The following is a 21,761-nucleotide window of genomic DNA, read 5'->3' as shown; positions in this document are numbered from 1 at the left end:
CAGTCGGCCAGCAGCGCACGTGGCTCCCAGGGGACAGCCCCATCCTCGGGTCACCCCAGGCTCTGCTCGGGAAAGAGCCCCCCCCCCGTCCCGACTGCCCCAACATCCCCGCAGAGGTGCCGCCGAGGGACGACACCCGTCTGGGACCACCCCAGAGCCGTACGCGGGGCCCAGCTGCCAACTGAGAAGGATTAGTTTAAAGTGCTTTTTTCTTTTTCTTTTTGCATGGGGTGCCAAGGCCAAACCTCACCCTGTCAGGCAACATTTCCCCCTTATCCCCAGGGCCAGGGCCGCAGTGTCAGAGACCCCGGGCAGGTTTCCCAGGAGCCTTCCCCGGCTCACCGCAGTTCTGCTGTGCCCTCTCCAAACATCGGCACAGCGACACGCGGAAAGTCCTGTGCAGTGAAAGGCTCCTGCCCCGAGGGGACCCGATTCTGCCGGCTCCTGCAGCGCCCGACACCTCCCACAGAGCCCACGCTGCTCCGAAGGGGACTGTCCCGAGAGAGGAGGGTGGAGGAACCAGCTCTGGCACCGCGTGGTCTGGAAGTGCCCGCCTGGGTGCAGGGTGGCCGAGGCCCGTCCCTCGCTCTGGGTGCAGCCCCAGACGGTCAGCGGGAGCCCCCACCACCCTGAAGCTGCCTGGCAGAGGCACCCACACATCAGCCCCAGAAGGGCCAGGCAGCAGCGTGGCTGGGGAGGGGCAGGAGCCAACCAGGCACCCCCCGGCCACGAGAACGGGCCGCGGGCTGGACGGGCGTCCGCAGGCTCCCGCGTTCCTGCTGCCTCGGGACTCCTCTTGCACTCACAGCTGCGCCCCCGCGACATCGTCTCAAACCAGCTCAGTGCCACCCCTACCCAAAGTGACTTTTTGCATAGCGCTGCTCTCCCCATCCTCGAACATCGTGCCACGCAGCCACGGCTGGGCAGCCCCCATCCCCCCGCCAGCAGGGGCAGAGGGGAAACAGAGCCTCAGCGACAGCAGCCCGGCGCTGGGGACTGCTGCAGCCACATCCCTATGGCTTCCAACCCTGTCGCTGTCCTTGTCAACAGGACAAAACAGGCAGCAAGAGGTAGGACCCGAGACCAGAGCTTATCGCAGGGCACAGGGCTGGAGGGGAGCACCAGCCCCTCTACCCCCCAGCTGCGCCCCGGCTCTCGGTGCAGCCGGTACCTCACTCTCTCTTGTTCTTCCAGCAGCTGGTGGAAAAGAGAGAGACTGAGAACGCATGGCTGTACCTCCTCCTGCACCACAGCTTTTCTCCAAGCCCCAGCTGCCTTGGCCCATGGGCTCCCTCCACCCCGGAGACGCTTGCGGAGTGAGGCTCCAGAGCCTGCCCCTGTCCAGGGCTGGCAAAGCTGCCACCCGGGCAGCGGCCGCTCACACTCCTGCCCAAATCTCTCTCTGGGCGTCTGGATGGAAAGTAGCACTTGTGACACACACAGCAACAGGAACAGCAGCAGTCATGTCAGCGTGAAGCAAACATGGCATCGCTTACAAGGTGCAGCAGCGAGCTGTGCCGGGGACCGCCCCGCACAGCCTAGATGACATCTGTCTCCCTCTCTATGCCAACATACTTCAGGGCGTCTGCCTGGCTGTACCTACAAGACAGGAAAGCCACGGCTGCTGTAACGACCTCCCGCGCTCCCCACGAACGTGTGCTCGGAAAGCAGGGTCAGCTCTGCGCCCCGGTCCCTGGCCGGCCGCTCCCCGCGGTACCTGTAATCGAAGAAGAGCTCCTCTCCCGCCTGGATGGCCCTCTTGGCAAAGATCCCTATCCGGTGGTCTCCATTCACCATCACGACTGCAAGCAGAGAGACATCAGAGTCATGCAGCTCCAGGTGAGGCCAGGAGGTCTCGCGACATTCTGCCCTGCATGGCCACTTGCTGGCCCCCAGGGCCGCGGTACCCAGCTCCTGCCTGGCAGGAACGGGGCACTCCCCAGGGAGCCCCCAGCCGCTCTCCCGCAGTGATCTCCCCCGGGGAGGCCACGGCCACCGCAGAGCTGAGCAGGGCCCTCACCCACGGGAACATCACTGGCTGCAGAGGGAAGGAGACTTTGTCCGGGCCTCCCGCAGGCTGAGGGCAACTCGGGACCCCAGAGAATCCGCTGCGATCCTGGAGCGGAGCAGGACTCCAGAGAACCTCCCCCCACCAGGATCTGACTGGGCAGCAGTATCTCACCTTTGGCATAGCAATTGGGGTTCACTGAGTGATTGGCAAAGCGGATTTTATTTCCTTTGCGAGTGGCATCAACAACAAAATCTATTAAGAAAAAAAACAGAAGAAAACTGTAGTGTGAAGACAGGTGTGCTGCTCAGGGGACAGACCCTGGCCACCAGCCCCTACCCAGCAGCCCGTCTCCGCCAGCCCTCGAGCCCCAGGCCAGTTACCGTTGTTGAGGTTGAAGAGGAAGCTGGACATGTACTTGTCATAGACCTTCCCTCGCCGGTCAGCCTCATCCTGCGAAATAAGCTGGAGAAGGAGAACACCTTGAGAGACTCAGTGCCTGAGGGCACAGCGAGGCTGCAAGAAGCAGCACTCGTGGCCTCCTCGAAACACCCTCCCACCCCACGGGCAGGAGCTTGCCAGGGCCCCCAGGGAGGGAGCAGAGACACGAGCTGGGCTCCCGGGGAGGGAGCAGCACGTACACAACACGCTCCTTCATGGTGGAGGGCCTAAAGGTGCTGAGATGGGTTCTGAAACGGTCCAAGATTCCACCTCTAAACCCGGTCAGAGTGAGCCCACGGCCACAGCCGAGCCGGGGACGCACACTGTTCCATTGGAGCAGCGGTCGATGGAAGCGCTGCCACTGAGCGCAGCCTCCCGAGCACGCGGCACAGCGGCCCCAGCACAGGCAGAAGCACTGACCTCACCACAGTACTCCGAGATGAACTCATTCTTCTGCACGGACTCCTTGATGAAAGTCCCCCAGCCGGCGACATCCGACGGTGCCAGCAATAAATGCTGGAGCCACGGTGAAAAGGAAACGGTTACGGTCTGCAGGCCCACCACCTCGCAGCACACGCAGACCACACTGTGCATCAGGCAGGCCAGGAAGCAACGGTGAAGAGCTCTCCACCTGTGCAGCTGGAGCTGCACGTTACTGGACACCCACTAATTTGCCTCTTCCTCTGAATTCTGGTCTTTTCTACATGCCACCCCTTGCCCTGACCTGCAGAATTCAAGACCTAACCTTTCTCTGGAGTCACTTTTCACACTCCCTTGCTCGCACCCTTCCTCACAAAACCCCCGTCTCCTGATTTTCACATCCATGATCCATACACCAGATTAAGTGCTACAGAAGCAGGAGCAGGAGCTCCATTTATCCGCTCTGCCCCGGGGCAGCCCCCTGCCCGCTCCCAGTCCAGAGCCACGCTGCTGTCCATACCTTTTTGAGACCTCGCTGGATGCTGCAGTTCTTGCAGGAGACCACCTTGCAGTCCCAGTGCTCCGAAGCCCCACAGGTCAGGCAGAGGTCCGGATCGCACTCCCGCACGGCCAGGTAGCACGGGCACTGCTTGGTGTTGCACTGGGTTTTACAGCGGCAGCCTGGGAAGCGATTCTGACCTGCGGCAACACAGCCCGCGGTTTTGCATCGTGAGGTGTTTTGCAGGAGAGGGGCCGTGCAGGGTCCTGCCCCACGGCAGCTCGCCCAAGCCAGGTCTCACCCTGGCAGGTGCTGGGCAGGCTCAGAACTGAGCCCATCCGTGACCAAGGGCTGTGCCGCCTGCCCACCGCCCCGCTATCATAGGGAAGGTGCCTTTGTGCTAATAAAGATCTCTGCACCCACTCTGCTCCGGGCCCCCAGCCCACCGTCCCGCCCCACAAAGCCACCAGGACACTCAGTGCTCACTAAGAACATGAGACAAGGTGGGGGTGAGGCAGCCCAGGCAGCCAGGAGCTGGAAGTGAATCACAGGAACGCTCTGCACGCACGGGAGCTTTGAGCACCGCGCACACCCAGCAGGGCACAGACCACGCGCAGGGTCCTGCCCCTCTGGCCGGAGATGCTGATCTGCCTCTTGGGACTAACTATGTGCATTTGAAAATAAACAACTCGGATAATACAAACATAACGGATCAGTACAGAGAATCCTGGAGCCCGGGTTGGCTCCCTGTCACCCTGTAGTCCTTCCAGCCCCAAGCTGTGTCAGAACCCTTAAGCAATCTGCCCTCAGAAGCCCCACCAATGTGGGCAAACGTGGTTACCTCCATCGCAGAGCTGGGAACGGAAGCCCAGAGAGGAAAAATAAAATAACTGCGGCAGAGCAGCGATCCAACTCCCACCCCAACTGCCGGCCACGCGTCCTGCTGCCAGGGAACCAGCAGCATCACCCGCAGGGTGTTGGTGCCGGATACCAACAGGCAGACGCGCATCTCTGACAAGAGCGTGTATCTCAGCTGCTGAGAGCCACGGGGATGCACGGAACAGTTTCCCTTTGGGCTTTGGCAGACTGTGAATCAAGCTGCCGCGGACGGCCGGAGCAGCGAGTGCAGGGATCGCGCAGCCTCCCGCGGCCCCGGCCGCTCCCTCCCTCTGCTCTGCGGCAGGATCGCTGCCTTCCCCGCCCCACAGCCCTGGGCTTCTCCTTACAGTCAGGGTTGCACTGGCAGAACTTCTCACAGAAATTCTGGGTCATGATGCAAGGGCAGGAGCTGTCGCAGGGATGCTCGGGGTGGTCACAGGGCTGGTAGTTGTACACCTGGGTAGGCGAATTGTCTGGAAGGAGAGGAGGAGCACCCGGATTAGAAGTTGCACATCGCAGAAATGTTTAAAAGCAGCACGCCCAGGGCTCTGGAGCAGGGATGGTGCGAGGTCCCCATTTGCCTGCGGTGGGGGGAGACCGGCGACACCCAGCACCCACACGCGGCTGCGATCACCAACACGCCACGTGCGCCTGCTCTGCCCCGAGCTGCCCGTCACAGCGGGGCCACACGCCAAACCTCAGCCTCCACTCTGGCTGCACCAAGACCGCACCGCACGCACTGCCTCAGCGAGAGCACCGGCACGGCGGCGATTCCCACGGCACAGCCGCAGCGGGGCCGGCCCGCGGCACCCCAAGGAGCCCGGCCAGGGGGAGCCGCTCCCCCTCTGTGCTGCTGCTGCCGGGCTGGAGAGCAGGACACGGCCGTCCCGCTGTGCGGGTCGGAGCCAGGGAACACGATCCCGCGGGCAAGCGGCCTCGCAAACCTCACGCGATGCGGCCCGCTGATGTTACCTTTCTTCAGCTGAATCTTCCTGCAGTGCGCAGCCCACAGCCTGGAAGAGAAGCAGAGGGTCTGAGGGGATGCACGAGGCTCCGTCAGGAAGCGCTGGCCACGACCGCTCGGCACCGCCGGCCAGCGCGGCGGCAGCAGACAGGAGATCCCAGAGGCCGCCTGGCAGCTTCACACGTTAATAACCACCAGCTGGGCACGAAGCGGAGAGAGATGGGAACGGCACAGCTACAGCAGAAGTTATTTAAGGCAAATCCAGAGCCAGAATACTGCTGGACTCACTGGGATCAACATGGAAAAAGTAGGCTGTCAGTCAGGGAGGGGAGGCTGAGGCTGCTGTTGGGACAGTGGTACCGGCCCTCTGGCAGCAGTGGTGCCCGAGCATCCCAGCCAGGGCAGCAGCACCAGGGGCACGGGCCAGGAGCAGCACCCGCAGCCCTGTGCGACAGCGGGACGTGTGCATGGATGGGAGCCAGATGGAGATTACCAGGAATGCTTTGGCACAAAAAGCAGTGGATCTGGTTGCGTTTTAAGAACAAAACAAGTTTGTCCAACACTTGCCTGTGCTTCCTTTTCTTCTTCTGGGATGGATTCATTAACTCGTTTGTTGGCAGTTTCGTTATAAGTGATTCTTTCACAGCAAACTGAAAGACCTACCAAAGAACAGGCAAAAAGAAGAATAAAGTTCAGAGCACTCAAGTTGGTTTTATCTAAAGCACGAGAGAGCGCAAGCACGCACACACGAGGGGCTCCCAGTGCCCGGACTGGTCGGCAGTTGTGGCCCATTTCACTGACCGCGGCTGTCATCGCTTCTCTTGCCAGGGAAATGAGCGCCCGCCCTGCCAGCACGCCCGGCCTCAGACAGGGCGCTCTGGAGAATGCCAACAGCACCGGGCGCGCATGGGGCGCGTTCTGCAGCAGCAGCACTGCAAAGTCACGACACTGAACTCCACAGGGCGTTGATGCAACACACTCCTCGAGGTGGTTTGTGGCAGAGAAGACAAACCAACAGGCAGGCAGCGGCCAAGGGCTCCATGCCGCCGCAGGGCAGCCGCTGCAGTGCCAGCCCTTCCCGGGCACCCACCTGCTTGCACGTCTTCGTCCCCAGCAGCCGTGCAATCGAGCAGAAGTTGTTGAAGTAGGTCCCGTGGAAGACACGGAAGAGCGACTCCTCGGCTCCCGTCCACTCGACCGGCTCCTGCGGCGTCTCCACCGCAAAGAGCTGGGAGGAGGCCGGGCTCAGCTTCTGCTTGGTGGGGGTCTGGCAGCGGGAGTTTGCCTCTGCCAGGAAAGGCAGACGTTAGGACAAATGCAGCACGGGAGGACACATCCTCGCCGTCGCAGCTTCCCGGGGCAGCGGATCCCCAGCGGTGCCCGACGCCCCGCCTTGCCCCAGCCCCTGCACCTCCCGGCAGCCCCGCGCTGTGCTTCCTACCGCACCACCTGCTTCCAGCAGGCAGCCCAGCGCTGGCGCTGGTGGGGACGGTGGCGCTGGCCCCCTCGCAGCAAGGCTGCACCGGAGCCACCGTGCCACCTTCCCCTTCCAGGGCTGGCCCAGGACAGAGCTCGCTGCCTGGGGCAGCAGCACCAGAGAGGCCCGAGGACGAGGAAGCTGCTCTCTCCTCTCCACCTGAGATGGGACCCCAATGTATGGATGACCTCTGCCCCCCGGGAGCTCATTCTGCTCCAGCTGCCACCACATCCCCAGCATGGCAGGAGCAGCTCAGTGCGTGTCTGCGGCACTGCGGAAGCGCTCGCCCCTGGCAAGCCCATGGATGAGGCTCCACCTCAACAGCTCCTGGGCACTGCTCTGCGCCACAGCAGGGACGAGCACGCAGATCGGCACTGCCCAGGCACTGCCCTGCTGGGGCACTTCCCTCATGCACAGCCAGCAAAGGCATTCGGAGCTGAGAGCTCCTGGCTTCGCAGCTCGCAGCAAAGCTCTTGCTTTGCCTGGAAACATTCCTCCTTCCTGGGAGAGGACAAGGAATCCCACAGCAGCAAGAGCAGGGGCTGGTGTCCCTCATGCTTGTTTGAGCCCATGTAAACACCGACTCTGTTTTCCAACTCCAAGCTCCCCGGTCCCGTGCGGGACGCAGAGGCGGGCACAGCCTCAGCTGCGAGGTGCCGCCTGCCCTCCCTGCCACGCTGCCGGAGGGGACGGGGTGTCCCTGGGGTGCCACCGTACCCGAGGAGCTCGAGGCCCACTCGTTGCCCGTGTCTCGGTCGCTGTCGCCCTCCCTGGTCTCGGCGACGGTGGAAGCCGGGGTGTTGGAGCAGGAAGCGCCCACCACGTGGTGCCTCCGGCGGCGCCGGCCCGAGCACTTGGACCTGGGGTTGTGCAGCGCAGCGAACTCCTTGGCTCCTTCCTGCAACCAGAGAAGACAGGGCGGGTGGCGGGTGACCAGGGAACACAGAAAGGCTTCTCTGCAGGCCCCGGGACCAGCCCTGCCCCATCTCCACCCAGAGAAGGTGGCAGACCCGCCGCGCCAGGTCACTTCGGCGATGCAGAGGCCCTGCCAGCTGCCTGCGCTGCACGTTCCCGCTTTGCTTCCTTCGGCATCGCTGCCCAGTTGGAAGAGGGTCCCTGACCCTGGCCCCCAAGTCTGCTCCCCTGACTCTTCCCCTAGCAATGAACTTCTGGCCTCTCCCTCTGCTCCAGCCCCGCAGTTCCCCGGACACCCCGTGTCCGAGCCAGCCGACCAGCTCCGACACCACCGAGCGCACCCACCTCCCTGCAGCCACCTCTGCCGACCCACAGCTCTCATCCCCAGTAGCAGAGCTCGGCTGCGTTTCTGACAGATCATGTTTAAAATAGTCTGAGCCTTCTCCACACGCGCTAGATTCCTTCCCCAACATTTTTAACTTGGGCTTCATTTTTCAAACGCTGCACTGAGTCCAGAGAAATCATTTGTCACCATAATTTCCCATCTGCTAGCTATTAAATTAGTCTTCGTTGGAGATGTGCTAAAATATGCATCTGGTAAGGTCTACACTTGGATTCATGCTCCCCTGAATCCCATGAGCATTAGAACTAATTCTGAAAAGTCATCAAAGTCGTGAAAGCGACCCACAGAGTTCTGCAGAGCAGGGCTGGCCAGGCCACCTCTCGTGGTTTCGAAAGCAGCAACGCAGAAACATACCAGCCAGAGGAAACAGTCTGCTCCGCAAGGATCTGGCTCGATCTTGGTCTCTCTATTCTTTCGTTTGTACACATTAGGTGTAGCATGAAAAGCTGAAAAAATAACAGTTATCTTTACTATTAGCATCCTCCAAGAGCCTCCCCCCGACGCTGCAAGGGACAGGGGCAGCACGAGCTCAGCGAAGGTAAGAGGGAGCCTGAGGTGGTTGGCGAGAGCGCCCGAGCAGCTCCCCCCGCAGCGGGACCTCCCGGCCAGCCCTGCTCTGACCCGTGACGGGGACTCAGCGGCAGTGGGGGGACCCGTGGGAAGGAGAGGCCATAGGAAAAAGATCTGCTTTCAGACTGAAACAAAAAGACCACATGATCTTAATATGACATCTTTTAATAAATAATTCACTGGAAAGAGTCCTGTGACTTTCCAAAGAAGCCCTTAGACCTGCGAAACTGCAGGCCCAACAGCTAACCAGTATCCAAAAGGCTTTGGCAGGACAAACCGCAGGAACATGACTAAGATGAAGCTGTAAGTTCCAGTGAGGCAACAAAACACAGAGGCATGTCCAGACTTTGGAAGTGAAACACGTTCATGCCTTTCCCTGATGAGCTTCTGCAAAGCAAGAGCAAAGTCTAGTCGCAGCAGTATTTCTGGCACAAACTGCCAGGAGGCTCGAACGCGGCGCGCTGAACAGTGGTGAGAGAGGGGACGGCCGCGCTCGTCGGTTTGCCATCCACGTGAGGACACGAGGGGAGCCGTCTTTATAAAAGGCTTCTGGGCACCTGTCAGCTCCTAAGGCTCCACTGCAAACTCCGGGGAGGCACCACCCTCTAAAGACTGCGGCACAGACACTAAGCAAGGCGTACAGCGGCATGAAGCACTGAGGACAAATGAGGAGAAAAGGGCTCTAGGGAAGCGTCCGGCCGAGACTGCACTTACGATGCAGAAAACAGTCGTATTTGAAGCAGCGGCGGCAGAAGAGGGTGTGGAAGGAGTGCAGGGACTGCTCCCGCTGGACCGACTTCGCGCACGGCCCGTCGATGTTGGGAGTGCACTGCGGCGGCAGCACGTTCGGGTCCGACACTTCCGTGAGCTCCCGGTACCTGTTCGACAAACACACACCCAGGGATGCGCCTGCTTTCCTCGTCCGGGACGTGTTACGCGACTGCGTCACGATCCGGGCCGGTGGGACCCCGGCCCAGGCACCCCGAGGCAAAGCTGAAGCTTGTAGCACCCAAAAGCCGCCCCGCTCACCGCGCGGGGAGCTCTGCTTTCTGCTCAGAGCACAGGGCGGTGCTCTGAAACACAGACCTCAACTGTTGCCAACAAAGGTCACAGACAACTCAAGCAGAGATCCTCTACCTCTCTTTCATGTCGTCCGGGAAGCCGTATTCAGGAAACATGGAAGAAATCGCAGTGAATATCATGTCATTGGGAAACCGCTTCTTTGAACACTTCTTGTTACCTGTGAAAAAGAAGAGAGACGATTCCTCAGTCCAGCTGATGTGAACGTGTCTTTCCTCTTCCACAGAGAGCGACTCCAGTAGGTGTTTCAGGATTGAATTTTAAGAGACAGAAATGTAATCTCATGTACAATGGATAAACCTTTCGTCCTGCAACTAGGCTGAGGCATTTCCAGATGCCGTACACCGCCACTCTCAGAAGAGCATAAGGTACCGATGGAAGCACTGATGATTTCTCACGGACTACTACCTTTTGTTTTCACCAGGTCAGGATTTGCAGACAATGCTTTTCTACACCTACGAAAGGATCTGGTATTTGTTCTACCCGTATCACTATAAACCAAAGACAAAGACAAAATTACCAGTCAGCCTTCCTAAGGTCAGGCAGGACATGTGAAAATCCCACAAACCAGAGCTTCCTCTATGCAACAAGAACTCCAGGTGGCACAGGACAGAGAAGAGGAACACTAATACATGGAAAACGGGTCTGGAAGGGATTTGAAAAGCTCCACCTCCCTGACCTGCAGCACAATCAGATCTACCTACAAACTTACTGACGGGCGCTTGCCAGACCAGCACTTCAAAACCTCCAGGAGCAGAGATCCCGCAGCCTCCTCAGGTAACACCCCACTGCTTTGCTAATCTTACCATGAAACGGTTTTCCACATGACTCATCTAAATTCTCCCTCAACACACTTTAAGCTGATGGCTTCTTATCCTGTCCACAGGGGACAACGAGAACAACCGACGTCCCTTCTGCTTTCGACTGCCGTACCAGAACTTGCCAAGGTGGTTACTACTCATAGTGACGCATTAACAACCACGACAGTGCTGGCAGTGGGAGCAGTGGCCAGCTCCCTGGGCAGGGCAGAACGGAAATGTGACCAACACAGCCACAGTTTCTGTGGCCAAACCCACCTTCCACCGCAATTCGCTTTCTTTTCCTTGTAACCGGCAGCTCCTCTTTTCCATCCTCCTGTTTAACCTCAGAATCATTGTGTCCTTCCTCTTCCTCATCTGAGTACTGATTCAGGGCATTCACTAGCTCCAGGAACACAGCATCGCTGATTAGGACTGACCCTGAAATCATTTCTGAAACACAGAGATGTCAGCCAGTTTGTGGGTGTGCCATCATCCTTCACGCTCCTCATGGTGGGAAACCACAAGCCAGGAACACGACATGGTTAGCAACTGGAACCTGCCTCGCAATTTTGTAGGGCTAGGTGGGATTTTAATGCTGGAGTCATCAGAGCAGCGTATTGTTTTTAGCAATCTGAGGACAGGCCACACCAGAGTTTTCTCTGCCCTTCTCCCTCCAGGCAGAGTTTTACAACGAGGTAGGCAGCACTGCGGGGAAACACACTGGCTTTTCATTTTGAAAAGACTGATTAAAGTCTTGGCTAAGGAGCTCACAAGTGAAATGAGGTTGCTGAGCAAATCCTAACCTGTAGCATGTTTTTCAGCACCCTAGAGCACTCCTGTGAACCCCCGTGAACAAGAGCACCGGCTCCAGAGCACCCCAGGCCTCGAACGGAGCGGGATACCAAAAGGCAGGACTGTGTCCTTGCAAACTAGAACAGCAGGCATGTTCCTTTTCTGCTCAAAGAGCTCCCACAGAAAAACTGGTTACTGCTGCCACCTTTTGACTTCTTAGCTACTTGGATATGTTAAGAGCGCAAGACAGCGCTGACTGCTCCCAGGTTACCTTCCTCTCCATGAACCTTCCCATCATAGTTATTAATAAGCTCTTCAATGAAAGTTTCATCTTCTTCCTTCACCTCATCTCCCATGTAAGGGATATTGCACAGAACCGTTTCATCCTCCACCTGAAAAGAGATCAGACACAACTCAGAAAGCCGGCGCTTGCCAATTCCTGGCCAGGCTGTGTCTCGGGCTGCTCCAGACCATTCAGAGCCACAGACAGCACAGTGCCAGGCACAGGTTCAGCCTCCCTGGCTGAAGTTTCCGACGTCTCATCACTGACATGTCATCGTTATCCCATGCCAGCAGCACAACTCTGACCCCTGAAAGCAAAATTTGCTTTAGAAAAGGAGAGGTGTGCCTCCAAGGCTTACAGCAACTCAGAAACACACACATGCCAAGAATAATAAACAGCCAAAAAATGTCAGAGATTGTGCTCAAGGCAGAGTAGAACTGGAACAGTGAAAGGCAAACCGGTAACTCACTCCCCAGAGGAACAGAGCCAAAGCTGAGGAGCATTCTCACGTTAACCACAGGAGTAAGGACATTGGATCTTCATTGCCATGGCACCACCGACAGCCTCTGCCTTACCGTCGCTGGTGTCAGACTGCTCCCCCAGCCTGCAACCAGAGGCTTCAGAGAGCCCTGAGCGTTGCATGAACACATCCACACCCCACCGCAGGCAGGGAGCCAGGCTAGCCACAGACCACCGATTTGTTTAATAAATAATCTTAACTACGCCACACCAAAATCTGCATTTAAATCACTCCCATGACAGAGGAACTAGTCCTCAGTAGCATCCTGACGATGAGGCCAGTAAAGTAATCGACTCACAAAGGAAAGGACCTGCCTAAGAAATAAAACTCTTGACTTGAAAGGGAAGAAAAATCTTAACAACAACAACACAACCCACACCTATTTACTCCTTGAATCCTGTGAAATAATGGTGGATCTATCAAGGAGTCAGAAGTAAAGGAGAGACCAGCTGGGTAAGACAGCGTGGATACTAGGCTGGTTTATGGGATTCAACAAAACAAGCAGCTAAAACAACCCTTTCCATCATCTCTCGGGCAGATATCACTTGAAAGAAGTGGGTTGAAGGAGGCACAATCACTCCAAAGCCATGTAACGATTACGATTAATTGCACCAAGATCTTGCACCACAGAGCCTTCCTACATACCATGAAATTCTGCTGCAGAGGGGACCAGGAGTACATAATGGGCACCAGTGCCACTGTGTTCAGTGTCCTCATGTACAGCGTCTGGCTTGGAAATCCCGGGAAAATGCTCTCAACAGTACACTGGAACAGGAGTACAAAGAAGGGCAGTGAGGAAACCGTCCCTGGGAGGCAGCCACAGCCAGAGGGAAGCTGCACTTCAGGACAAACACTGCATCACTTTCTGTGACTCTTTCACAAGAAAGGCCTTGTGGTTGGGCTTTTTTTTTTTCCCATTTCTGCATCCCAGAAGAGTGGGAGGCACAGCCTGACATTGACATAGGCCAGCACACACAAAATTGATGCTGTATCCTCACAGCTCCCTGCAAAGCCCTGGTTCTAGTCCACCCTTGCTGCTGCCGTGCCCCTTTTCCTCTCCACACCTGTTTTAGGAACGGGTGCCCGCTGACTGGCTTCATCAATTGCACCGGCTGGACTCGAAGCTTCTTCCAGTCTTCGTTCAGAATTTGAGTCTTTTCATGAACCTTTGCAAAGTTGGCCACAAACAGAGCCTGTAATGAGAGAAATCAGGCCTCAAAACTTAAGAAATCATGTTGAGAACACTAAAATCCCTCCTGAGATTTTGTTTCAAGCATCAAAACCTATGCAAGGCAGAGCATTTCAAATTTACGATACTTATTAGATGGAATTCTAATGAAACTCAGCATTGCTACAAAACCATGCTGAAAATCTTCCCAACAGTCAGCAGCTTTTGATAACTCCTGATCTCAGCCGACCTCTTCTAAAATCCTGCCTGCCAAGGAGAGGAGCATCAGAGTAAGTCACCTGAAACCCACCAGCACCAAGAGGGTTCAAGCAGGGAGACACTTTACAGAACACGCAGCAACGAGCCCCCTGGCTGCAGTGACACCAGCACCCAGCCAAAGGCGTCCAACAGACGCTGACCGCGCCGCTCGAGGCGAATAACGGAGCATGAGCAGAAGCAGCATCTCTTCGGACTTATCCGGGCTGCAACCAAAACAAGCTTATCTCGCAGGACGAGGCGCCCACCTGATAGCTCTCCAACACTGTAAGCTGAAGTGAAGCACTTAGGAGACACTTTCAGCTCGAGCGCCCATCGTTACGTCTTTACCTTCGCTCCCATGTTCGCCTGAAACCTCTTCAGCTGCCGGAGACGCATGTATTCAGACTTGACTTTTCTTTTCCAGTATATAATACATTTTGACGTTGGAGGAGTGGCGACTTCCATTTTTCTACAAAAGTAAGAAAGAATAAACATCAAATAATGGAGAGCTTAATCCTGTAAACAAGCACTGTTAGAAAAAACATCCCCGTGGATTTTAACTGCATCACAGACTTAAACTAGGAAAAAATAACTGCGCAAATCAGCACTAGTGCTATTTACGGACCAGCCGCAGCACAGCGGGCACTGAAAAGCCCCAGGAGCTGGTGGTCGTCGGCCGCGGCAGGGAACGACGCGTGCTGCCTGGGATCCGGCCGCTCCGGCCCCCCGGAGCCCCCGCGACCCCTCGGCGGGCAGAGCCCTCCCGCCTGCCCCGGGCAGCGGGACGGCCCGCCGCACCCCCGGGGGGGCTGCCGGGTTCCGCGCCCTCCCCAGGCACACGCCGCTGGGGAGGCGCGGGCCCGGCGCGGGCAGCGGCGGCTCCCGGTCCCCCCGGGAGCGGGGCGCGGTGCACCCTCGGCCCCGCCCGGGCAGGGACGTGCTCCGCTCGGCCCCGGCCCGGTCCCGGGGCGCCTCGGATGGCGACGGCACCGGGGCTCCCAGCCGGCCCCTCCCGCCGCTCCTCCCGGGCCCGAGCGCGTCCCCGCGGGGCCGCACGGCTGCTGTGGCGGCAGCGCGGAGCGCGGGCCCGCGCCGGGGGCCGCAACCCGGTTGCGCCGGTGAACGCACCGGAGCGGGCCGAGGCCGGCGGAGCGGGGCGGCGAACCCTCGTCCCGCTGTCCCGCGCCGCCACCGCCCCTGGCGGCCGCAGCCCCCCCCCAGGCCCCAGCCGGTACCGCGGGGACCCCGCTGCCCCCCGGGGGCTGCCCCGGCCCCCCGCGCCCCGCCCCGCACTCACTCCTCGGCCATCGCGCCGGCGGCAGGCCGCGCGCCCCTGCGCAACTGCGCCTGCGCCGCGCCCGGCCCCGCCCCAGGGCGGCCACGCCCCGCCCCGGCCACGCCCCACCCCGGGTCACGCCCCGGGCCCCGCCCCGTCCCGGGCCCCGCCCCGCCCCGGGTCACGCCCCGGGCCCCGCCCCGCCCCGGGCCCCGCCCCGCCCCAGCGCCACGGCCGGTGGCACCCGTCGGGCCGGGTGCGCACCGGGCGCCGCCGGCGGGGCGAGGTCGCGCGGGCGTCGGAGCCCGGAGCTGGACCCAGACCTGCAGCGGCAGGACCCGGGCGGAGCCCCGCGGGGCGGGCCCGTTGCAGCCCTGAGAACTCCCGCACCGGGTGCGGGGAACGGACCGCACCCGGCGGCTTCGAGCCCGGTGCCCAGCCCGTCTCGGTGCTCGCCCACGCTCGGGTGCGCCCGGCCCCGTCTCCCCGCGGGCTCCCCCCGACCCGACCCTGCTGCGGGCCCGGCCCGGTCCCGCGGGAAGCGCTTGGCGGGGCAGCGCCCGGCCCGCCCCGGCTCTGCCGCCCTCTGCGCCCGAGGGGAGCCTGGGTCGGCGGTGCCGCGCTCCACGACGAGGTGCCCCGGCTCCGGTGGCCGCGGCCCTTCTGGTCCCCGTCGTCGAGGCCGCAGAGCCGGCAGGGACGGGCCCGGTGCCGCAGGGGACGCGGGTGCCGCATCGCCGCGGAACGACAGCGGGGCCGGTTCCCGCGGCGGGCCCCGGGCTTCCTGCGGCGGCGCCGGGCAGGAAGCGGCTGTTGCCGGCGGCTTTCCTGCTCCGGGGGCCCCCGGCGGCGGGGAGCGGGCGGTGCTGCGTCCTGCGCCAGCGAGGGTCCCGTCCTTCCCCTCCAGGGGGCTGGGGGCTGCTCTGGGGCCGCGGCTCCGCGCCCTGGGGCGGTCCGGGGTCCGGAGCGCCGCTTCCTCGCAGGGGAAAGTGGGGCGCGGGCGGCCCCGCCGGGGTGGCCGCGGGGGACGAGCAGAGGCGGCCCGTGCCCGCAGCCCCGCGTCCCGCCCGGGCCGGCATCTGATGTCTTGGAGCTTCGCTGAGTCAGGCGGGGCGGGAGCCCGGCGTCCCTGCGACCTTCCCGGGCATTGGCTCGGGAGCGGGCGGGCAGCGCTGGGCCGGGCTGGGCACCGGGATAAATCTCCAGGCGCAGCCCCAGCCCGGCCGCAGCGGTCCCGGCGGTGGAAGGATGCTCCTCGGGATGCGGCTTCTCTGCTGCCTGCTCCTTCCTCTGCTCCAGCGGGGTAAGGGCAGCCCGGACCCGCAGCTGCCGGGGCTGCTGCTGCGCGGTGCGGCCCGGGGGTGGCAGCTGGCGCTGCGTGGAGGTGCCCAAGTGGTCGGGCACAGGGTCTGGCCGGGCATCGAGTCCCCACGGGGTCCCTGACCCATTTCTCCTGCATCCCAACACATCCATGCTGGGTGGCAGCCCCCCGGCCCCTCCTGACCTCCCCTCTGAGGATGCTCTGGGCAGGGTTTCCTGGTTTTCCACGCTTCCCTGCCCACGGGGTTGGTGTTTGCTCCTAAACTGCTCTGCCCGGGTCGCAAAAGCCAAGGCAGAGCCAGGAGCCTCCTGCTCCCCTTCCCTTCCCTGGCCCAGTCACCCCTGCTGTGCTCAGCTCGGCCTGGGAGGAGGAAGGGTCTCTGGTGTGCTGGGACCACCCTTGCTTGTGCCTCAAAGCCGCTGGGCACTGGGGCTGTCCCTGGCTGTGCAGCCCTGGCACCCCATGTCTCTTTGCTGCAGGGCGTGGGGACACCGAGTATGGGGACCTCGAGGATGAAGGTAAGACCCTGGTGCCATCGTCCCAGCATGACTCTGGCCCTGGCTGGCACCGTGTTGCTGTGGCCATGGGCTCTGCTGCTGGCGAAGGTGGTGTCTGCAGCCCTGGGGGATGGGGCCCTGCTCTCGCATGCTCCTGTGGGTCCTGCCAGTGCCAATGGCACTGTGTCCTTCCAGGTCACTACCTGTACCTGGATGAGGATGGTGAGTAGAGCTGCCCTCCTGCGATCCTGGCTGTCTTCCCCATCCACCCACTGACCATGGTGGGCCCTCCGTGATCTGTGCTGGGGCTCACAAGAGCTCAGGTCCTGGCTTGCCTGAGCCCATGGGGCCCCTGCAGCCACAGGCAGCCCTGGCAGCCCCAGCGTGGGACCTCCAGGGCTGTGTGTTGAACTCCTGCATGGCAAACGGGGCACATGGCCCGTGCTGGACAGAGCTGGGACTGTTCCCCAGGGGTGACTCCAAAAAGTCCCCCAAAACCGGGCTCAGGGGAGAGCTGGGGTTGGGCAACATCCCAGGGTCTGGCTGGTGCTCTGCAGGACCGCTGGAGGTGCTGGGGGGGCCATCCCGCTGCCAGGACACCTACCAGGACTGGATCTCACTCTACTGCTGGGCCCCCTTCCACGCCACCCTCATGGCCACCCCCGAGGGCAGCCGCTGCCACTGGGACCAGATCAGCAGGTGGGTCGGCATCAGCCCCGGCGATGCCAAATGCTCGCTTGAAGCGGGGCCTTTGTGGGGCCGCCACGGTGGCCGTGTGCCCACCCTGGCAGGCTGGCCTCACGCGGCCCCCTCCACAGCACCTACAGCGAGCTCTCTGGCTGCACCCAGCTGCTGGCCCAGCTGCTCTCCTGCCCCTGGCCCAGCGCCACCCTTGACGCCTTCTTCCTGCAGATCCACGCCGATTACTTCACCAACTGCACAGGGGCTGGGCCCCCCGGGCTGGACGGGCTGCCCCCTGGGGCGGCCGTGGCTGTGGCCATGGGGCTCAGCTGCCTCGTGCCCCTTGCAGCTGCCCTTACGCTCAGCAGAGCCTGGAAAGCGGCTGGAACCCCGGCGGGCAGCTGCCCAGTCCCTGCCTGCCCCTGTGCCTGCGAGGAGCCAGCAACAGCCCCCTTCCCTACTGGCTCTGGGAACTGACGAGCGGGCACAGGGTGGTGGGGACAGGGCAGAGCACGGACGGGGGACTGAGTGTTCCTGGGGATGGAGTGGGTGCTGTGGCATGGGGGGAGGCTGAGCCCGGGGCTCTGGATGCCTGCATCTGCCCCGGGATGGGAAGTGTTGGGAGAAGGGTCCCAGGCACTGGGGTCCTGACCCTGCATGGGCTGAGCCCCTTCCTTGGCACCCTGGGGTGGGGACTGGTAGAGAGCGCCAGGGACACCAGGCTGGGCGGGGGAGCCCAAGCCTTGGCTGGCAGCCACTGTCCCATCCCTGCCTGTCCTGTCCCTGCCCATCCCCTCCGGATGCCCCAGGATGGGGGTGGCCGTCCCGGCCCCAGGGCCGCACTGAGATCATTGGGTGTCTCCCTGGCAGAGGCTTCCGCAGCCCAGCCGGAGGCTCCAGCGGCTCCAAAAAAAGAGCGAGACCAGGGGGCTCCAGCCCTGTGGCCCCCAGAGTGCCAGGGCCCGATGGCTTCCAGATGTGGCTGCTCACCCACGAAAGGTCCCCTGGTGCCCTGGAGCGGCAGCTGCACAGCCCAGGGAGGGTCGCGTGGCTCTGCCAGGCCGCTGGCTGGGGAGCGCGAAGCCCCGTGAGATCGTCTTTCCGCAGCAGGGAGGGTCCGTCTGAGCTGCGCTTCATCGCGCTCCGACTGACGCTCCGCGCGTCCCGCGGGCGGGCTGTTAAAGGGGAAGCTTTGGGCTCGCGCTCTGCCCTGCGCCAGACCTGAAATGAGCTCACCCGTCCTCAGCCTGGTCCTCGGGTGGGAACGCCGCAGAGCCCCGGCACTGGGGTCGTCCTTGGCAGCGCTGCTCTGTGGGGGGACGTGGGCCCCGCAGGTGGGAGCTGTGCCAGGGGCGAGGAGCTCCGGCAGAGCCCGGCAGGCACCGGGCTAGGCGGTGCACCAGGAAGGCGTCGGGGCTGAGGACTGGCAACGTCGGCCAAGTCTCTGCCCTCTCCCCACCTCCTGCCAGCGTCGGCCTCGCACCCGCGGGCCGGTTGCGCCACCGCCCTTCCCTCTATGGCTGCAGGCGGGGGCCGGGGCTGCCCCAGTGATGCCGACCATAGGGCAGGTGCCCGGGCGAGCCAGAAGCCGTGGGTCCCCCCGCTGCCCCCACGCCCGGGCAGCAGCGCCTGCCCAAGGATATTCCGCTTCCCCGTCCACTCCCCCCGCTGCCGGGCTGCCTGCCCTCCGCGCAGGGGACGAGGGATTTCACAACCCAGCCCAGACAGGATTAAAGAGAAATACGCAAGTAAACAAATCGCGGCCTCGTAAAACTGGACGTGCTGCGCGGGGAGCGGAGCCTCCGGGCTGCCGGGTGAGGCGCGGGCTGCCCGGGCGCAGGAGCGATGCCCGTGGGGCTGGCACCGCGCTGCACGGCGGCGGGGTCCCGCCGGGAAGAGCCGCTTTAAAGCAGCGCTGAGCGATCTCATTTTTCACACGTCTCCTGTAGTCAAACTGCCCCTGTCAGAGGAAAGGAGTTGCTTCCTGTTATTTCCATTGAAATACTTGTCCCGGTTGTTAGCCGGCAGGCTCTCGCGGGATGGCACCGCGCGCGCAGACGGGCTCCGGCCGCCTCTCCCGAGGGCTCCTGCTGCTCTGGGGTAAGTGCACGGGGGTGGCCGGGGCCGCAGCCGCCAGGGGCCTCGCACCGCCCCGCACGCGGCCGCCCTCCCGCGCGTGGGGCCCGGCCCCAGGGTCTTGGCTCAGACCAGCCCACCAGCCGCCCCAGCTCGGGGCCAGCCTGGCGGTGCCACAGGGCATCCCCACCGTGCTCATCCCCAACCTTTTTGTAAATGGCCCACGGGAACGGGTGGGGAGCCCCGCCGAGCCCCAGGCTGGGACACGGAGGAGCTGGACGGGGCCGGGACAGGGTAGGCTGCCTTCGCCATGGCCAACACACCAGCCCGGGAGCGCTCCGCGGCTGGCACTGGCCACACTGGAGCTCGGCATGAGCCGCCCAGGCAGGGCCCACCAGGGCGGTTCGCCGTGCGCCCGGCATCGTTGCCCCACGCCGCAGGCCCTCGCCAGGGGTAGAAGATGGACGAGGTGGTTTCCTCAGGCTGCGGGGCTCCGGTGGGCTGGGCAGCAGGCGAGTGGCTGTTGGGCAGAGGGCGCACGTGCCCAGCGCCTGTGGCGGGCCATGCTGGGTGTGGGGCAGGCGGCGGGTGGAGGGCCTCTCCAGCAGTGCTGCGCCGCGGCCAGCGCTTCCTCTTCCTGCCCCAGCCCTGTCCGGCTGCGATGCCAGGGCAATGGGGCGGCCCCCGCACCAGCTCCCTATGGGTGGGGGGACACGGCTTGCCCCTGTGCCGTGCCCCGTGGCCCGCAGCCCCCAGACAGCCCCTCCAAGCCCTTGAGCAGCTGCCCACAGCCTGGCTGGCCCCCTCCCCGCAGCCCCTGCCTGTGCTGGGGGCTGCACACTCTGCCCCCAGCGCATGCCGGGCTCCGTACAGCATGGTTCCCCGCCCCCTGACCGCTGTCTCCAGCGGTCCCCGAGGGACACCCAAACCCATCTCCCTGCTGCAGACCCCAGCCCCTGCCAGCGCCTGGCCCTGCTGACCCTGTCCCCTCCTCTCTGCAGCGCTCCTGGGGACAGGGCTCTGCCACGTGGGCACCGAGGCGGAGTGCTTTCACCCGGACGCCAGGACGAGCCCGCCTAGTGCCATGGTCAACTGGACGGCCCAGCGCGTGGGTGAGTGCCGCGGCTCAGCAAGGGCCGTGGGGCTTACGGTGCCCTGGGGCCGGCTCTGCACCACAGGGTGACCCCCCCTTTGCCCTGGCCACGCGTTCTTGGTCCGTCCCCAGAATAGCTGAGCTGTGCTGTGGGACCCTCCCTGGCACTGGCCACAGTGGGGGCAGCCAGCAGCATCCTGCCCTCCTGCTGTGCCCCCGGGTATCACCCCGGGGCTGCTGCTGGCTCCAGCCCACTACCATGCCTGCATCCTTCCCTTCGGCCTGGGCATGGGTCCGGGTGCCAGGTGTCATCCACTGGCAGCTGCGGGCAGGGCCGGGCTCTGGCAGGGGCACGCTGCCCGCGCTCAGTGCCTTTTCCCAACAGAGGAGACCTACACCAACATGACGCAGAAGTGCTGGGAGTTCTTCGTCGACCTGATGAGGAACGTGACGGTGTCGGAGCTGTGCGAGTGGAAAGTCATCCGCAGGTACGGGGCGGCGGGATGGCCGGAGAGCCCTCCTGGGCAGCGCTGTAGGGATGTGGTGGGACCGGGGCTCTGACTGGCTCTGGGCACGTCCCTGCCTGGGGAAGATGCACATGGGAGCCCTTTGGTGGTGGCATTGCCTGTGGCCCCTCCGTCCCATGGCCACACCCGTGGAGCAGCTCTTGAGACAGTGAAAAGTGTTTGATGGGGGCAGAGCCCCCAGGACGGGCTGGCAGCTCCTGGCCCAGGGCCACCTTCCCCTCCCGCAGCTCCTGCCTGCATGGAGCTGGCTGGTGCAGGCAGTGGGGTGCAGGGCAAGCCCTGGGCAGTCCGGGAGGGTGCTGCTGGGCCAGGGGGAGCTTGGGGCTGCCCAGGGCGTCCGTGCCTCTGGTGTCCCGCAGCCACCCTGTGCCCCTGCACACCCCTGTCCCCTCCCAGCACCCTGCCTCTCTCTCCCCAGGCCCTACAGCTTACTGCAGGCCTGTCTGGAGGACTGGGCTGACCGACTGGGCTACGGCTACCCCAACGCGCTGGCAGAGCAGTACATCTTCCAGAGCCACCACCGCTACTTCCACAACTGCACCCTGGAGCAGCAGCTCTACTTCGACCCCCCCGAGGATGTGCTGCTGGCCATGATCATCGCCCCCATCTGCCTCATCCCCTTCCTGGTCACCCTGGTCATCTGGCGCAGCAAGGACAGCAAGGCCCAGCCCTAGCACCGCTGCCAGGGCACCCGCGACCCATCACTGGCCACTCTGCTGAGCCACCTGCGGCGGGCACAAAGCGGGCACAAAGCGGGCAGCAGCAGCCCTGCACGTCCTGCAGCCGGGTGCTGCATCGCCCTTCCCGCCCCGC

The 21,761-nt window shown here is 62.6% G+C and overlaps 3 protein-coding genes across 4 annotated transcripts; 2 read left to right on the top strand and 1 right to left on the bottom strand.

Annotated features, from left to right (window-relative positions):
- Positions 1–745: 745 nt before the first annotated feature.
- On the bottom strand, positions 746–14,825 carry EZH1 (enhancer of zeste 1 polycomb repressive complex 2 subunit). 2 transcript variants are annotated; one of them, XM_086626710.1, is made up of 20 exons: positions 14,775–14,825; positions 13,826–13,946; positions 13,116–13,244; positions 12,697–12,816; positions 11,520–11,640; positions 10,733–10,906; positions 9,714–9,816; positions 9,291–9,454; positions 8,361–8,452; positions 7,406–7,586; positions 6,302–6,498; positions 5,779–5,870; positions 5,220–5,260; positions 4,595–4,720; positions 3,390–3,568; positions 2,870–2,965; positions 2,392–2,473; positions 2,183–2,263; positions 1,718–1,802; positions 746–1,599 (listed from the first exon to the last, which is right to left on the bottom strand). In XM_086626710.1, exons 1-20 carry the CDS (start codon positions 14,783–14,785, stop codon positions 1,539–1,541), a joined length of 2,256 nt encoding a protein of 751 aa, XP_086482836.1. In that variant the 5' UTR covers positions 14,786–14,825; the 3' UTR covers positions 746–1,538. The 2 variants fall into 2 exon arrangements, with proteins under 2 accessions (XP_086482836.1, XP_086482835.1); XM_086626709.1 differs by having other exon boundaries at positions 1,558–1,802; positions 14,775–14,801.
- Positions 14,826–16,001: 1,176 nt separating this feature from the next.
- LOC147526891 (uncharacterized) lies at positions 16,002–17,729 on the top strand. The gene is made up of 5 exons (XM_086626304.1): positions 16,002–16,056; positions 16,554–16,592; positions 16,767–16,793; positions 17,129–17,270; positions 17,390–17,729. Exons 1-5 carry the CDS (start codon positions 16,002–16,004, stop codon positions 17,727–17,729), a joined length of 603 nt encoding a protein of 200 aa, XP_086482430.1.
- A 1,562-nt stretch (positions 17,730–19,291) lies between these two features.
- On the top strand, positions 19,292–21,622 carry RAMP2 (receptor activity modifying protein 2). The gene is made up of 4 exons (XM_086626681.1): positions 19,292–19,352; positions 20,330–20,440; positions 20,807–20,909; positions 21,367–21,622. The coding sequence occupies exons 1-4, from the start codon at positions 19,292–19,294 to the stop codon at positions 21,620–21,622; spliced, it is 531 nt and encodes a 176-aa protein (XP_086482807.1).
- Positions 21,623–21,761: the final 139 nt, after the last annotated feature.

This window comes from Tauraco erythrolophus, chromosome 25 (assembly GCF_009769465.1).
Source record: "Tauraco erythrolophus isolate bTauEry1 chromosome 25, bTauEry1.pri, whole genome shotgun sequence".
NCBI lineage: Eukaryota > Metazoa > Chordata > Aves > Musophagiformes > Musophagidae > Tauraco > Tauraco erythrolophus.
This window is presented reverse-complemented; position numbering and strand designations above follow the sequence as displayed.